General features: G+C 38.1%; 1 protein-coding gene across 4 annotated transcripts; it reads left to right on the top strand.

Moving 5' to 3' along the window:
* The first annotated feature begins 9471 nt into the window (after positions 1-9471).
* LOC141606794 (syntaxin-132-like) lies at positions 9472-17456 on the top strand. 4 transcript variants are annotated; one of them, XM_074426127.1, is made up of 14 exons: positions 9472-9526; positions 9687-9729; positions 11049-11156; positions 11319-11375; positions 11480-11528; positions 12297-12385; positions 12459-12532; positions 14854-14896; positions 14974-15034; positions 15139-15164; positions 15241-15318; positions 16315-16395; positions 16800-16865; positions 16955-17456. In XM_074426127.1, exons 2-14 carry the CDS (start codon positions 9712-9714, stop codon positions 17126-17128), a joined length of 924 nt encoding a protein of 307 aa, XP_074282228.1. In that variant the 5' UTR covers positions 9472-9526; positions 9687-9711; the 3' UTR covers positions 17129-17456. The 4 variants fall into 4 exon arrangements, with proteins under 4 accessions (XP_074282228.1, XP_074282223.1, XP_074282213.1 ...); XM_074426122.1 differs by having other exon boundaries at positions 9473-9592; XM_074426112.1 differs by having other exon boundaries at positions 9481-9540.
* Positions 17457-18661: the final 1205 nt, after the last annotated feature.

The raw sequence follows: 18661 nt of genomic DNA, 5'->3' as shown, positions 1-18661 counted from the left end.
TGTAACCTTGGTGCAATCGGGAAATAAGTTAACGGTGTACAAGGAATTCGCCTCCCACTTGAATTTTTTGTACTTTTATACCGAGATGCATGACACTTTGTACATTCCTCAAGATTAGCATTTTCCTCCCAGAAAAGCATGCATCCAGTAGGACATGCATCAATCTTCTGGTGGGGTAGTTGGAGTCCCTTAAGAACATTCTTAATCTCATTAAAATTGCGCGCCATGTCATTATTCTTTGGAATAATGTCACCTACGAACGACACAAACCCATTCGCGCATCTAAGAGATATGTTATTCTCACATTTGAGTGTTACCAACCTAGCTGCCGCTTGCAACAAACTCATATTAATTCCCTCGTACACTGGTTGTTCGGATTTTTCTAGCATTTTATAGAAGGAAGAAACTTGGGGGTTTGGGGTTTCATAACGCACTTCTTCATCGCTAAGGTTGTCGGGATTCAGTTGCTCCTCTAATATTTGTTCAACATTATCACGTAATGCATTTTCCACGAGCTCACAGTAAGGATTTTCACTAACTACGATACTACTTGAACTTCCTTCGGTAGGCATTTCCTCACCGTGATACGTCCATACATAGTAATTATCGGCAAAACCATTCGACAAAAGATGATCTTCAACTACTTTTTTCCCTTTAAAAGCTCTGTTATTGCATTTCTTACACGAACATCTTATTTCACCAAAATTCTTATACATACTACTTTGTTCCACGAAGTTAATAAACTCTTTCACCCCCTTTGCAAATTCACGCTTCGGTTTCTTTTTTTCGTCTAATCTTTCATACATCCATTGTCGTTCTAATCTTTTCATGTTTATATATATCTACAATTCAATTTATTTGTATATATGTCATAAAAACACATTAACAACCAAAAATAATACTCAATAAACATTATCACCAACAAATAACTATTGTCAACAAGTAGTCTTTTTTTTTTGAATTGGGTCCTTATCACTCCAACCTAAACCCATCAATGTACGTTTCAAGTCACTAGAAAACACACACTTGTGATTTATTAATGAGGAAAAAATTCGGCAGCAATTCCCCTTAGTTCTCCAAATACACAATGTAGAATAAATAATTACTCCACATATGCATTCAGAGAACATTAAAGGAATTGTCACCGAGCTCTTTCCTCATTAACAAATCACAAATACATGTTTACTACCTAAGTGACTTGAAACGCACAAAGACAGTCCCAAAACGGGGACTATTCAAAAATTACTCCTAATGAGTAATTTTTGAGTAATTTTTGAACGGGTACTAAGTCAATGTGAACATTAATTTCAATAATATTAAAAACAAAACATACAACAATGACTACTTTCTTAATAATGTCAATTAACAAAAACTAAGTAACATGACTAATTTTTCATTTTAAATATCTAATCTAATTAACATTAATTCAAATTATCATTTTTTTTTTTGGGAAAAAGGTAAGTATTATATTATAATTATCGTCACCCATACAAAATTGTGCTACTCATGCTAATTACAAATCATTCATCCTCTACAAATTGTATCTATCCAATCATGGACTCTCCCTATGTTTGAACATTTGCCACATCCACGTATCCTCATTCTAGTGTCAACCTTACATTGCTGTACCAGACTTTTGGGAAGTGGCACAACCCCCTCTATTCGGCTTCTGTTTCGACTGGCCCATATGTGATTCATCAGACTCGCCAAAACCATTGCTACAATCTGCTTCATCAATAGAGACCTTACCCTATACTGCACCCACCATTCAATAACCCCCTGTACAGGTATCTTTATCATCAGCCATTGTTCAACCATCATCAAACATCGTTTACTGAATTCACATTGAAAGAACAGATGGTCAATGGACTCAGCTGCATCCCCACACAAATAACATTCATTTTCATGAACAATGTTCATCTTCATTAGCCTATCCATTGTCAATAACCGGTTATGAGCAATTAACCATACAGTAAATTTATGTCTTGGTATAATCAGGTGGTTAGTGATCCAAGGGTGCCAGGACCTGTCAGGATACTCCTCAACCAACCAGTCATACCCCAATTTGATAGTATATGTCCCAGTCCCCTGCAAGAGAAGAAGAGGTTTCATTGCTTCCTTTACTCCACAAATTTTCTTCCAGGCCCAGCTAACACCCACACCAGGTTTATAATCCAACCAATCCTGCTGTTTTATATAGACAGAGTGAATCCATCTTACCCATAAATGATCAGTTTTGGCCGCAATCCACCATACATATTTAGCAATTGCTGCAAGATTCCACCAGTATAGTTGTTTTAAGCCCAACCCTCCCTTTTTAGTTGACTGACACACTTGACTCCAGGCAACTAAAGCAGGTCTGGTTGTGCTATCATTCCCATGCCATAGAAACTGCCTGCATTGTGCTTCAATTTTGTTGATGATAGTCTTTGGGAGTATGAAAATACGAGCCCAGTAGTTGTGCAACGTGCTTAGGACTGATTTGATAAGAACAACCCTCCCAGCATAGGAGAGTTTTCTTGCTCCTAATCCTCTAATTCTGGCACTGATTCTCTCAATGAGGCAATGACAGTCCTCCACCCCAAGCCTTTTAGGAGTAATGGTTACACCCAAATATTTAAAAGGAATCGTGCCCCTTCTCATCCCTGACACCCTTTCCAGCATAATCATAGTCTGTGCATCAACACCATTACTATACATGCTAGATTTGTTTTGGTTCATGCAAAGCCCAGAGGCATTTGAGAAGGATTTAAATGCTCTTAACAATAAAACCACAGACTTCTTATCCCCCCTGCAAAACATGATTAAATCATCCGCAAAACAGAGATGACTTAATCGAACCCTCTTGCAAAAAGGATGAAACACGAAGTCAAGCTGAACCCACTCCAAAGTATCCTACTTAAGTACTCAAGACAAATTGTAAAAAGCAAAGGTGATAATGGGTCACCCTGCCTTAAACCCCTCTTACCCTGAAAAAACCCAAAGACTTCACCATTAAGGGTTATTGAATAAGTAGGAGTAGACACACACTGCATGAGGAGACCCACCACATGATTAGGAAACCCCAAAGCTGTTAACATCTCTTGCAGAAAAGACCACTCAACACTATCATAGGCTTTTTGTAAGTCAATCTTCATTAAAAGTCTGGGAGAGCAAGCTTTTCTCTTATACATTTTAACCAAATATTGAGTCAACAAGATATTCCCAACTATGTCCCTTCCTTTCACAAATGCACTCTGGGAAGGACTAATAATATCAGGCATAATTGTACTGGGCCTATTACAAAGAACCTTGGCAACACACTTGTAGATGGTGTTGCAACAGGCTATAGGCCTAAAGTGAGTCACATTCTCTGGGGCATCTATTTTTGGAACCAGGGTAATAGTAGTTGTATTACACTCCTTCAGCAATTTACCAAAATGAATGACACTCCTCACAGCAGCACTCACTCCCACTCCTACAATAGCCCAAGAATCCTTAAAGAACTGGCTACTGTAACCATCTGGACCAGGTGCTTTGGTACCAGGAATGGAATACATAGCCTGTCTGACCTCCTCATCTGTTACTGGAGCATTCAGAATGGCCAGGTGAACTGCAGTGATGCATTTACCCTTGGTAACAAGATGGCTGTGTACTGGACTTACTTTCTTAGAGGTCCCAAGAAGCTCTTTATAATAATTTTCAAAGGCTTCTTGAATCTCCTCAGGTTTAGTGCACAGCTTGCCATTCATATCCTTAATTTGATACACCTTATTCCTCATTCTCCTTTGTTTGATACTGGCATGATAATAAGCAGTATTTTCATCCCCCTCACTCATCCATTTCTCCTTGGATTTCTGAAGGAGATACTGCTCCCTTGCTTTCTTCAGTAGCATCAACTCCTTTGCACAAGCAGTTTCAGCATCACAAAGCCCCTTATTTAGAGGATCCTGAATCAATTGAGTCTGAAACTCTTTAAGGGATATTTCTGCAACTTTTGTGATATTTTCAATGTCACTAAAGTTGTTATTATTAAGCTCCCTAAGCCCCTTCTTCAGCATCTTAAGTTTTGTCACCACCTTGTACATAGGAGTGCCCTGAATATCCTTATACCAACTATTCTGAACAATTTCCTCAAACTCCTCCACAAGAGACCACATGTTAAAATACTTAAAAGAGGGCCTCTTCCTAGGCATATCAGCAGTTAATTTAATCAAGCATGGGCAATGATCAAACAACCCTTCTGGTAAAAAATTTGCATAACATTCAGGAAAAGTGGTTAGCCAATCTGCATTGATAAGCACTCTGTCCAGTTTACTATAAACCTTGGTCCCATTCTCATGTTTGTTGTTCCACGTGAAGAAAGCTCCAACAGTTTTCATTTCAATAAGATTACAGTTCAGGACCATTTGTCTCATTGGTAAGACATCATTCCAAGAGACAGGTGCCCCCCCAATTCTCTCATTGATGTTCATCAGACTATTGAAATCACCACAGATCATCCAAGCACTGTCAACTCCTCTACTAATCTGAGTAAGCTCAGTCCAAAGCCCAGCTCTCTCCTGCTCCTTATTAAACCCATACACCAGTGTAAACCAAAAGGTAATGCCCCTCAGTTTATCACAGACCAGAGTATGTATAACCTGAGCACTAATACACCTAACATCTACCAGAAATTGACTAGGCTGCCAAATTAACCAGAGACGTCCCCCTTTATGCTTGCTACTATTAGTGCAAATAGACCAATTATTGCAGATATTGTTTCTAGCTTTAACCCAATTACTACTTCTTATTTTAGTTTCTATTAACCCAAACAGTCCCACCTTATTTTGATTAAGGAACCACTTTATTTCATTCTGTTTATTTATACTATTCATACCCCTAATGTTCCAAAACCCTATACTACCCATTCTCAAGCTGCAATTTCATGAGACCCCTCTTACCAAAGACTCACACTCCTAGAAATTGAGAGATTGAGCATCCATAAAAGTTATACCTCGAGGAGTATACTGTCTACTCTCAGGGAACTCTTGTCTCATCATTCTAGATAAGATTCTCCTTGGGAAAGACTGTCCTTCACCCCCCTTCACAGGAGCATCCACAGGAGACTCCGTCCTGGCTGGCACAGGCTGAGTTGGAGTACACACGGGCGCATCGGCAGTGTCTTTGGAGTGGAGTGGCATGCTGCACAGGAGGTTTAGGAACATTCTGTTTAGGACCATTCTTCTGTTGAGGGTGTTGCACTGGAACAGCAGGCTTTGGTTTTGGAGTTTGACTTATCTGACGGAAATTCCGTCAGTACCCTCCAAAAAAGCGGAATCCTGACGGTATTTCCGTCAGGAATTTTCTCTCAATTATTCCTGGCTGGGCAATAATTGAGGGAAATTGATTGACGGAATTTCCGTCAGGTACCCTTCTTTTTTACGGATCATCCGTCAGAATGGGCATAACTCCTGACGGCTTTTCCGTCAAAAGTAAATGGCGCCTTTGGATTTTTAACGCGCCAGTATTATCTGACGTACTGTGACGGATATTCCGTCACTAGCATAATTTTGACGGATTTTCCGTCACAAATCCGTCAGTGTTTTTAAACATCTGATGGACTTCAAATTCCGTCACATCTACCGTCAGTTTTCCGCGTTTTTTTTTGTAGTGGGGTGGTAGAATGTAACAATTGTTTTGATGGTTGATCTTGGTTGGTGGATTGTCTTGGTATTGAGTTTGCTTGTGAGCGTCATGGAAGCAAGACAGAGTTGGCAACACTTATGTTATGGTTATTCGATGGTGTTATGGAGTTAGTATCAAGAGGCTATGTTGTAGTTGAGACGATATCGTGGGTCGTGTTTTGGAAGTAAGCTTGGTTGGTGGAGTTTAGTGTTAGGTATCCATGTTTTATAGGTTTGGTTGGAACTTCGGGGACGAAGTTCTTTTTAAGGGAGGAAGACTGTAATACTACGAGTTTTATAGGCTGGTACTCGACCGAGTATGGCCTACTCGGTCGAGTAGTGTGAGTCGTGGAGTCTGTTTGGCTTCTGCCGAGGAACACTCGGCCGAGTATGATGAATACTCGACCGAGTAAAGGGTACTCGGCCGAGTATAATCTATGCTCGACCGAGTATCCGGTCTGACGGGTTTAATTCCGCGTTTTGGTTAAGGTGATTAGAGATTATTATAAATTATGTTTTTACAGTTTCTAAATCATTTTTACCAAAACCTAATGACGTTCACCTCTCTCTCTAATCACCCTAATCACTCTCTTGGCTAATGGGTCGATCACAAGTCTACACTTCCGTCTTTTGTCTCGATTTCATTGGTGAGTCTCTTGTGCTTTGTAATCAGTTAATAGATTGTCTTTTAGGGTTTTGTCCTGATTATTATTTTGGGTTAATTTGGGGGTTTAGGGTTTGGTCATCGTATGTGTGTTGATTGTTGATTACCATTGTTGTAGGTGACGATATGGTATTTGTTATGCATTTGTATGATTGATTGCAGCATAGCGGATTGCGAAAAGGTAGGATTTCCCTACTCAGTTACTATTAATTGATTTAAGATTATGTTTGCGTTGTAACTGTTGTTATCTGCTGATCATCGGAGTCTGGGTGTTGTGGTGACGGTGGTGATGTGGTTGTGTTGTGATGGTTGTGGTATTGTGACAGCTGTGATGTTGTGGTGTTGTGTTGATTGTGGTGGAGTCACTTGCGGGAGTGGCTTCACACCCTAGTTCGCCCTCCGTGGAACCCGTCACGGGAGGGGATGTGCACATTAAGGGACAGGGATTGTTAGTCGCTCGTTGATGAGCTGGACTAGGTGGGGATGGGCTGCGGTCACCCACTGGCGGCGAGGATTACCTGTTGCGATGGGTAATCTGGCAGGGCTACACACTTCGGTGTGTAGTCGGTTACTGTGTGAGATCGGGAGACCGGGGATGGAGGATGATCAGCCGGTTACATTGTTTATTTGTCTTACTTTGATTGAACGGTACTGACCCCGTTGTTGTTGTTTTGTAAAACCTGCGGTGATCCATTCGGGGATGGTGAGCAGAATGTGACAGGTAATGCAGGTGTCTAGCTATGAGACAGTCATGGGGAGTCATCACTCGAGTCTAGCTTCCGTCGTCAAGAGACTTAGATTGCATTCTTTGTAGTTGTTAGACCTTTCACAGTTATACTTTGGTTTGGTTTTGGAAACTTGTAATCACTAACTCTTTATACTTTAATAAAGGTTGTTTGGAAATGGTAACTTTGATATACTAACCTCGGGAAACAGAGATGGTAACAGTCTTTCATGCTAGGGTAGTCCTTGGTAAGGTACCTTGGTATGAGGGGGTGTTACACATGGCACGAAAATCCATAAGAATGAAGGAAGAGAAGTTAAGAAGAAAACACGAAGAAAAGAGCTTCTTATTACTAGTGCCTACTTTGAAGAGCCACATCTCGAGTTCTACAAGTGATATCCAAGTGATTCCAACTGAAGGTGAAAGCTTATCTTCTTAGCTTTCCAACGCCGTGCAAATCGCTTATTTCTGATAAGTAACGAAGAAATGGCGGCCGTTTGAAGTTCAGTGCACGAAGCAGGAACTTGGTTACTCGATCGAGTACACCATAGGCTCGATCGAGGAACCAGTTTGTGCAATGTTGAGAGTTAGGATATCTGAGAATTGGTGCCTCGATCGAGTGCACTTAGGCTCGATCGAGGAACCTTCCAGTTTCCATATTTTTCCGCAAATTCCTTAAGTCGGTTATGTAATATTATAAATACCTAAACTCGTACCCTAGGTTATTTAATCTTTATTTTCCGTAGGTTTAGCACAGTTACTCTAAAAACTCTCTAAAATACTTAGTTTAGTTTATTTTTATTGTTCTTCCTTCCGGATCTAAACATTGCTACTTTACGGTATTGTTCTAATCTTTCAATAATTATAATTTCAATTGCTTGTTCATCTTTCATGTTCTTATTATGCCTTCTATTATTGTTATTGTTGCTATTATAATTAGTATGAGTAGCTAAACTTATCATCTAGGGTGAAATGAGATCTAGGTTGTTAGAAAAGGTATTATTATAAAGTGATTGTTAAATTGCTTTCTATTGTTGTTCAATTATTGTTTTACCTCTAATTAGTTGATTACTGATCAGAATTGATTAATTAGTATCGCATAAACTAGGATTATCACCGACGGGTAAGACTAGTACATACCACGATAATTGGATTAGACTGACTTAATGATAGCAATTGCATGTTAAGTTAGATCTAAAAAGACATATTAGAATCGACTGATCTTATGACTTTCAACAATATAAATTGCCCGATCAATGAATTAAATCCTACCCTTTGATGACTACCTAGTGAACCCGAATCCCTAGACTCTTTAATATTATTGTTTATCATCTTTATTTAATTTGCTATTAGTTGTTAGAAATCAACCCAATCAAAACCCCATAACTTGTTACCTTTAAGACGGATTTAAATATAAACAAACTAGATAATCACCGCCTCCTTGTGGATTCGATCCTGACTTACCGCTAGCTATTTTGTTAATACTAAGCTAGGATTTATTTTGATTAAGGCAAACGACTGAAAAGAACCTTGTCAATTGGCTTCCGAGATTGGACTAATGCTTCGATCGTCCATCTTGCGGAAGCGTGTTAATGATAATAAATTGTCTCACCAACAAACCAACTGCAAGAGTCAACAACTGACTCAACAAGAGCTTATTCCTTCTCCATAAACCAACTGCAAGAGTCATTCCGTGTACCAAACATGCGGCCCAATCATCACCGGGTAGCTTGCGGTAGGTGCAGAAATGAGGTATCTACAAAAGTCTTTGTAATTCTTATTTTGTAGCTAGTTGTTATTATCTCTAGCTTAGCTTTAGTCTCTAACTTTAGTATATATAATTCTCTTGTAAACTATAATATTCACACTTTAATATATACAATCTTAATCAATTCTTTACACAAACCACCTGTCACCTTTAACAATTACTACCACACCACCGCAGATCACCCACCACCTTCTCACTACAACATCACACTCCGCCATCACGGACCACCCTTCATCTGTCTCGCCTCCACCACATGCGCCTTATTTCCCATATTCCACAAACTGAGCATTAATTAAAGTTATATTATATTCCCTAAATTTAGATCATATTGGTGATGGTGACACTTATGGCCGCCGCCTGAGGAGGCGTGAGAGGAGGTCGGCGGCTGGTAATAGAGTGAAAATGGTGTCTGGTACAAAAGGTAGGAGTCGAATGATGGGCTAGAGTGGGGGCAATAAAGTGACGGGTGTCTGGTGCTGGTTTGGAGTGAAAATAGAAACCAGGTATACGGAAAAATTAGATATACGATTTTCGAATACGTATTCTGAAATTTGTGATTTTGAAAACCGGCTCCCAAGTAGTCACGACTATGGAATAGTTACCTTGAAATAGAAAATGAAATAATTTGATTAAAATCTAAAATAACATATACACTTTTTCCTAATAACAGCAGAGGGAGGGAGTATATTCAATAATTAAGTTAGCCAACACCAACAGGGCAACAGGCAACAGGCAACAGGCAACAACCACTGTCTTTGTCCTTCCTTACTGTCTGCAAGAAGAGTCTCCTTGTTTCTTCTTCTTCTTCTTCTTCCTCTTCTTCTTCTTCTCTCTTTTACTCTTCACCCACTAATTCATTTTCCCCTTTTCAATAATTTTTATTAGGAATTTCACCAAATTAACTGCAGTCATGAACAACCTTCTTTCGGTAACTCTTCTATTTTTCCTCTTTAATTTTGTTAATTACCCTTTTTCTATTTCTATGTGTTTATGCTTAAGATGATGTGTCTTTGATCTGGGCTTCCTTGATCCTGTATTTGTTTCTAGTTGAATGTGTTTTTGTGGGTCAATTACTCGTCTTTCTGGGTTTCTATTGATTACCCTTTTCTTAATTCACTTTGTTTGATCTGAAATTGGTCCTCTTATTCATATTACTTGATTCTTTTTTTGTTTTAGGGTAATTAGTATGGTTTTCTGGGTTACTCTTGAGATTGGTTTGTTGTTTTAATTTGATCATGATTTTGAGAAGTGCCATTGTTGCCTATGGAATCTTCTTCCGGCTCATCTGGCTATTTAAATCGACGGTGAATTACGCGGCATTGTAATTGCAAATTTCCAATGAAGAGAGACGGGAGTTGAGAGTTTTGGTAGGAACCAGGAGGAATGTTATAGCTTAATTTATTAGACAGCCTGGGTGCATCTGCTTTAACTTGAAGTTGTCTGTGAAGGGTCCGGAATGTTTGGTAGGCAATGTACTGGAACATGTGTGGGGCATCTTCTACCCTTATAGGTTTCATTAAGTGTAGGTTCTAAGGTTAGCGCCATTACTTCAATTAGTATAGGACATTTATGTAGTGGTACGAGCTCTGGGGATTGGAGAGATGATAATGATACAAATGTTGTGGACACGGATTGCCAGGTTTTGGTGAAGTTGCTACGAAGAATCAGTGAAGCAGGTATATGAGGGAAGTGAGTTGACGTTAACCCCTAGCTCTAAAGAGGCATACAAGTGGATTGGCTTTTGGAACTGCCAGGAATGCCATGTTCCATTTGTTAAAATTGAGGCCCGGTGTATGATTAAGAAACAAAGGAATTCAATTAAGAAAAAAAGTTTGTTTTTATTCAATTCTTACTATGCTATTGCGTGGAAGTCGACCTCAGTTTGTGTAGATAAATGTTTTACTCATTTTGTATTGGGTTTTGAATGGGAATGAGGGAAAAGTTATTTTTTTCCGCAAAATTAATGGAGGTCTGACTACTGGGGTCTTCCAGTTGTTGGGCCCTGGTTCCGAGTCCTAGTCGAACACCCTACAGACAGCCTCTGCTCATATATTTGCCTCAGCACATTCATTATCTGGTGTCTGCCTTACATGGGATTCTATCGTGCTTTTGATTTGTATTTTATTTTTGTTTAGCTGAATCTCAGCAATGGGTATTTAGCTCATGGCCTACTCTTTGGTAACCTCTTCTCAACTTGAATGCATACATTGTAGTTTCTGTCCTCAGTTTTTTTCTTTTTCTTTACAGGATTCATTTGATCTTCCTCGTGGCCAGTCATCCAGAGATAATGATCTTGAGATGGGTCAAAATCCTAACAATTCTGGAGAATTAGGCCTTCAAAGTTTCTCTAAAAAGGTGACTCCAAATTAAAATCTATGTTTATCATCTTACTTTTCTTTTTGGATTGAGACACCCTCCTCTTTAGACAGGCATTCTATATGGAGAATTATAAATGCCAGTATTGGATTTTTTTTTACATCACTGTATCTTGAGCAATATTTTGTTCCTTCTTCGCAGGTTCAAGAGATTGATAAACAATATGAAAAGATTAACAATCTTCTTAGAAAGCTCCAGGTTCGCTTCCTAACTGCGAGTTCTAATATTAACAGACTTCGATGCCCATATAATTGCCAGATGCCAGGTTCCAAAAGGCTGAAAATTTTTTACCTGTTCTGTAGGATGCGCATGAGGAGTCAAAAGCTGTTACTAAGGCTGCTGCTATGAAGTGTAAGTTTTGTTCTGTCCCCTTTGTGTAGGTAATGCATACTGTCAACATCTTGTTAATTGGCTGAAGCGTAGAAATTATATCATCTCCTTTATGTTAATTGATTGTATAATACAAGTTTTAGAGGACTAGTCCTGCTCATATGAGTGATACAAAATCTGAAATGGAAATCTTGTGAACCATTCTTCTATTTTCTTTCATTTCTTCTAATGTTTATTCTCATGTCACGTCCTCTCTCTTTTATTGCCTATTGGTGTTTATTTTATCGATTAGAGTTAGTTTTGGGTCTATGAAAGTTAGGGTTGAATATAAAGCTTGAATTTAATGTTCTCTTTTACATGTTAGTACCACTTTTCCTGTATGACTTATAAGCGTACACACACATTCCTGAAGAAGAAATGAAATTTTGGGCCATCACTTTCATTATATGATTAAAGTTTGCAATTTTTGATTTTGAGTATTTTGTTTGAACTTCAAGATCAAAAGCTTTACTGAGTTCAATTTTTAGTTTTTTACCCAATGTGAGTAGTCCTGGACTCCTGGTCCTCGTGCTTTATTCTTGCAAACCTATTCATGTTCTTCACTTTCTCGGTCAGCATAATTTTATATATCCTAAAACCTTGCAAGACGAGAATCGAAATCTCCTCTTCGTGGTATACCTCTGAAATATTATTTGAGGAGCAATACATGACAAGCATTTTGAGTGCAGTCTTTTGCTATTGATACACTCAAGTCATTAAAGTGATTAAAAATTACAATCCTTTCTGAAGCTATCAAGCAACGCATGGAGAAGGATGTAGATGAAGTCCAGAAGATTGCTCGGCTTATAAAATCAAAAATTGAAGACCTTGACAAAGATGTAATATTTGTTTCTTTGACCGAGTTTTTATGTATTAACGTAACTTTAGTCTCTGACGTTTCTATTCTTCCAGAATCTATCAAGTTTGCAGAAGCCTGGATGTGGAAAAGGTACTGCCATTGAGCGAGCCCGGACAACACAAACAGTGTAAGTAATGTGTCAACACAATGCTTGTTATTACAAATACAGTTGCATAATTTTTTTTGTTCCATTTTGTCCTCTTTCTGTTTCTTGCTCGGTTTCCCTCTCCTGTTAGAGATTTTGCTTTCATGTTGTGGTTCTATTCAAAATTTGTAAGAGCGACTATAAAGATGGAGTTGCTAGCTTGAGAACTTGTTTTTCTAGCTCGTTTTGTTTACGAGCTTCATCTCCTTTGGTATCTTATTATACATGGCATTGCCTTTTTGTGTCCTTTATTTACAATTCTCTCTTATAGAAAAAGCAACTATATTGTTGTTGAAGTCTCTTCGCAGAAATATCAAGCTCATTTAGTTGTTGCATTCAGATTCCAGACTATGATCTTTTTGGTGACCAAGTGTAGAACACTAATAATACCTTCATCCCATTTGCATTATCTAATTTGTCTTCGGAGGTCGGCCTCTGTCGACTTTGACCTTTAGTTTCTCCAACTATATGTTGAGATATATTGTAAAATTTGTCGGAACAGCTACTTCATATCATCATTTTTACAAACAACAACAACAACAACATCAGAGCCTTAATCCCAAAATGCTTTGGGGTCGGCTGACATGAATCATCCTTTCGAACCGTCCATGGGTGAACGCACGCCTCAAAATGCGAATAAGAAAGGGAAAATGAAAAACAAAAAGGGAGAACGAAAATGTAATGAAAAGTCAAGGTAACTTAGGGGTTTTAAAATCGAATTCCGGATTTCTTTTATAAAAACATAAAATTTAAATCGAGAGAAAAGATTAAAACGATTTTTTTTTAAAAACCGAAATAGAATTAAGGATCCGGAATGCCTTAAAAGTAAACCAAGTAAAATCTATAAGAAAGTGGTGGTAAAAAGGTGTAATAAAGGAGGGAAGAATAAATAATTTAATTTCTTTAAATTAAATAAAAAAACACTAAATATGTCAAAAAAACATCAAATACTAAAAATCCACATGTATCATTTCCCTCCATTGTGCCCTCTCCGTCACCATACTCTCCTTAAGCCCCAGAAATCTCATATCGTGCTCTATCACTCTCAACCATGTCTGTCTCGGTCTTCCTCTACCTCTAGGGACCTTTTCTGTTCTCCAAGTCTCCAGCCTCCTAACTGGTGCGTCCATAGGTCTCCTTCTCACATGGCCAAATCATCTTAGTCGGTTTTCCATCATCTTGTCCTCTACTGGCTCCACTTTTACCTTTTCCCTAATCACCTCATTCCTTAACCAATCTTTCCCTGTATGTCCGCACATCCACCTCAACATGCGCATCTCCGCCACACTCATCTTTTGAATGTGACAATGTTTCACGGCCCAACACTCGGAACCGTAAAGTAAGGCAGACTTAATTGTCGTGCGATAAAATTTTCCCCTTAGTCTTTGGGGCATATCTTTATCGCATAGAAACCCTAAGGCACTCTTCCATTTCAACCATCCCGCTTTAATTCTGTGAGCCACATCTCCGTCTAACTCCCCATCTTTTTGAATAATAGATCCTAGATATCTGAAGAAATCCGACCCCTCAACAACATTCCCATCGAAAATCATCATTTTTACACAGCTGTACTTATTTTGTATTGTTGTGAAAATTTTGGTTAAATTTGATGTTTAATCATCAAATTTAAGTAGTGACAATATAATGGGATGACAGTAGTAGTGTCTAAAGTGCCTAAGTCATCAGCAGCAGCAGCAATAACAACATTATCTAGTGTCTCAAAGGCTCCCGCTTAAGTGAAGGTTGGGGCCAGGACACAAACTTTGTAAAGGATCTATGCTATTATTTTTCACGGTCTTATTCGTGCACTGGGTTCCTTTGGCAACCGGCAAGCAGCTACTACTAGCTATCGTGGCTTAATAGGCATGCAACATGACCTTATTCAAGCTGCTCATTTGTGCAACATTTTCTGCGCTGATCTGATTCATATGTGATTGCCAAGATAAAATTTCTATGCAAAGGGGCCTCCTTTCGGCTGATGGCTAAGCTGTAGTAGTGCAAGTCCTCTAATCAATTGTCTTGCATGGACATATGCTTGAGTCAATGCTGTTAATAGAATCTGAAACTTTCTAAATCTGTTGTTTTGCATATAGACGTCTGAAATTCGCTTGGTCTATCTTTGGCATGCTTGAGTTGCATATATCTGTTAGTTTTTGCCCAATTTCAATACTCCCGAGTGTCAACTCTCCACAGCATGCATATTCAGTGTTTGACCACAATTTCCTTGTGAAAACGATAATTGAGTACTCATCAAAATTCTCAGTGGAGTCCTTGATATATAGCTATTTTTTATGTTGTTGCAGTCAATTGAAAAAGAAATTGAGAGACAAAATGGCAGAATTTCAGGTGATTGTCTCTGCTTTATTATTACGCTCACCTTTTCCCCCCCTCTCGAGCTTTCCTAACTATTGAATGACATGCAGACATTACGTGAAAATGTTCATGACGAGTATCGGGAAGTCGTGGAGCGACGTGTTTATACAGGTTCTTTCTTTTGTTTGCTTATGAGAAGTTGATAACTGTGGACTTGTAGACTTGTAGTTATGCTTATAGGTTGATGGTGTTACATTTGTTTCCTTTTTTAACAGTGACGGGTCAACGTGCCGATGAGGAGGTGAATGTCTATGTTCCTAGCTTCTTGCCTTCATGTAATTCTACCCACTTCTAATTTTATCTTCAATTTCCCGCAGACAATCGACAGGTTGATTGAGACTGGCAACAGTGAACAGATTTTCCAGAAAGCAATACAGGAGCAAGGCCGAGGTCAGGTGTGCCTTCTTTCCCTGTCTTCTACCACCATCAATCGTTCATCCTTTTGTGGAGCAAAAAAGTTAAGAGCACCGATGGAGCTGGGGGTGGGCGTAGTTGGGGCTATATGATGTCTATATGTTTTCCCTTTGATCATACACAATCTTAGCTCAGTGGAAAAAAAGTCTGATAATAAGGCGAGGGTCAGCATTCCGAACCTCCTTATCAATTGTTTTCGGCTATACTTTTGAATGGTTTTGTCCTCTCTTTCATTCATAGTATTTTTTTTATTGATACCCAAAAAAAGCAAATGGAACCGTGATGCACACAGCCAAGGTCTATGTTAACGTTCGTGTCGATATTAGTACAGATTACGGTGTCAGTTTCTACTTTCTAATCTTTAGTTGAAATTGTGCATGGTCTATCAGCAAAATATCCACTCCCTGTTTATTGTCCCCTTTGACTTTGGGTTAAAAGATGCTGACTTTGAATTTTAATTTCTCATAATATACCAACAGTTGCAAAGTTTATATTTTTAAAAACTGTGCTTCTGTACCATTGGGTGTTTAACATTTTGGTTTGCCCAGCTCTTTTAAGAGTAGAGATATGCAAGTGGATGGAAATATTGGCCTACTTTGCTTAAACTATTCGTTGCCAAAAATAGAAGTGTAAAGAAGCTAATGAGAAAACCCAAAAGAAAAATGTAAAGAAACCCAGTGGAATAGACGAAGTATTATAAAAGAAGTAATACGAGTATTGATGAATCAATCATGATAAATTCTACTCATTACGTTCTATGGATATAATTTTGGGATCGCTAAAGTCCAATTGAAATTTGGGAATGGAGTTCGTATCATTTTGCATGTTTGGTCATCGTTTCTTCAGATGTGAGAGAGGTTGTTACCACAGTCGGTTATCTGGGATTTAATATATTTGAAGACAAAACAGGGATTTAAATATTGATTATACATGATGGATGGTATTGAATATCTAGCAACGTATGAATTTGCCTGCAGGTGATGGACACACTTGCAGAAATACAAGAGCGTCATGATGCTGTTAGGGATGTAGAGAGGAAACTACTCGAGCTGCAACAGGTATAATTTTATGGCTTGAGATATTATGAAAGTATCTCATGATTTTTGTGAATCTAAACCATTGAAATTTGCTCTTTTTGGTAAACTTCTAGGTGGCTCCTTGATTAATATTGGTAGTAATTTATGAAATATTGAAGCTAAGAAGAATGTTGCTCAACTTTAACATATGGCTGTTTAAACACATATGAGTATTACTGAACCCGGCCAGATGCATTTTTATCTTCATTGTTAGATCTCTCAGTCTTGGTAATTCTGATATGGTGTGTCAAACAACAGTCATCGTCAGACAACCAATGTGAAAAATAAAAAAGTTCTCAAGCTTGTTTGAAAATATGCATGGGAGAACCTGACATGTTAAGTAAGGACTGCATGATTTCTTAATCCTCACTATTTTGCGTGTGTAGATTTTCCTAGATATGGCTGTCTTGGTTGATGCACAGGGAGATGTTCTCGACAATATAGAGTCGCAGGTAAATGAATACATATCCAAAAATTATTACAGTGGAAAATCTATCAATGCTAAATGATTTACTCAATTTGTCGTTCCAAACTATTTCAGGTAAAAAATGCAGTAGATCATGTCAACTCGGGAAATACAGCGCTTCAACGGGCAAAAAGCTTGCAAAAGAATTCGCGGAAATGGATGTGCATTGCAATAATTATCCTGCTTATCATTGTTGCTGTCATTGTAGTTGGTGTGCTCAAACCTTGGCAAAACAAGAACGGTGCTTGAACTACTCTCTCTTATTACATAACCAGTTATTGTTTTTGGCGTGAATTTTTCCAAGCCCGAGGTCTGCTCTAAGTTCATGTTCATGAGTTTTACAATTGTATTCATTTCTCTTCGCATCAGTGCGTCTCCGGCTCTTGGTATGTAATATTTCTACAAAAGAATTCAGTGCATGTTTTACGCGTGTCTCTCAATTTCTGAGTCGCCAAGTTTAATTGCTTCAAAGTCTTACTGTTGTTTGTCGAAAGATCTGTGATTCTGTATAACCTATGAAGCATTTTAATTTGTTTTCAAGCCGATACTGGCTACACAATAGTAATGTTAAGAAAAATCGTTTATAATTTTGTGTGAGTAGGTTGTATTCTTTGCTAGTTGAATTTCTGATTTAATCTTTTAGCAAGATGAAAAAACAGCTTGGTCCATTGGTTTTCCTCGAAATTTGTCCGTCTTGATCAAATGGCGTAATGTTTGCTAATTTACTTTCTCCATCTTAATCTTTTACTTACCTGTATGTAACCTCTTGAGAGGATCCTTCATTCGATTAACTGCAGGACAACAATCATCATGGTTTATTGTAAGATTGATCTGATGATAAACTTGAGTACATTAAGGACACATAACGAACCATCAATAATTTTTCCTAAATTTGATTTAACCAAGAAACCCTCTAATGATGAACAAAAATAAAAGAAATCATATAGTTGACTAGTTTGGAGGATCAAAACAAGATTTTCACAACCATTAACGAAAGGTTAACTATTATGGTAGAGCATTCCTTGCGCACATATAGTTAACCTACCAAAAATAATTGTTTTGTTGGACTAATTATATACTTAAGACCCTAATGTAATTAATGTTATGCTGCATAAGTTTGAAGATTTAAATTAAGTTAGTCTCATATAAAACGTTTATGCGAAGTATATTATAAAATTATTTTTTATTACTCAAATAACCTCATAAAAAATGAATCCGTTTTTAAAATAATGCTCAAAAATAAAGTATTTGTTGTTTTGGGTCGGTTTTGAAAGTAATTGTCAAAATGATGTCCACTTAGGATCGGGTTTTCAAAACCTAAAAATTAGACCAAACACGCCATAAACAATGGCGTGTTTATAGTGTGACTAAGAAAGTGCTAATTGATGTAGCTACTAAATTGAAACACGCCGGGCATAATGGCGTGTCTTGTGAAGGAAACACACCAAGAGGAATGCGTGTCTATAGTGACTAAGAAAGTGTCAAAATGTTGCAGCTACTGGATTGAAACACGCCAAGAGGAATGTCGTGTCTTGTGAAGGAAACACGCCAAACGGAATGGCGTGTCTTTACAACAAGTGTGACACCCCCATACTCCAAGTGCCTTATCAGGACCACTTAAGGTATGGAAACGTCACCATCTCGGCTACCCGAAACAATGATAGTCATAAGACAATAATGAAACATACTTAAAAGTAAATACGGTTTAAAGTGATTACATGTCAAAACCACAACTGTTAAACTGAAATACAAAGTTCTCAAAAAGGTCTACTGATAAAACTG

Source organism: Silene latifolia, chromosome 1 (assembly GCF_048544455.1).
Source record: "Silene latifolia isolate original U9 population chromosome 1, ASM4854445v1, whole genome shotgun sequence".
Classification (NCBI taxonomy): domain Eukaryota; kingdom Viridiplantae; phylum Streptophyta; class Magnoliopsida; order Caryophyllales; family Caryophyllaceae; genus Silene; species Silene latifolia.
Note: the sequence above shows the minus strand (reverse complement) of the source record. Positions and strands in the feature narration are given on the sequence as shown.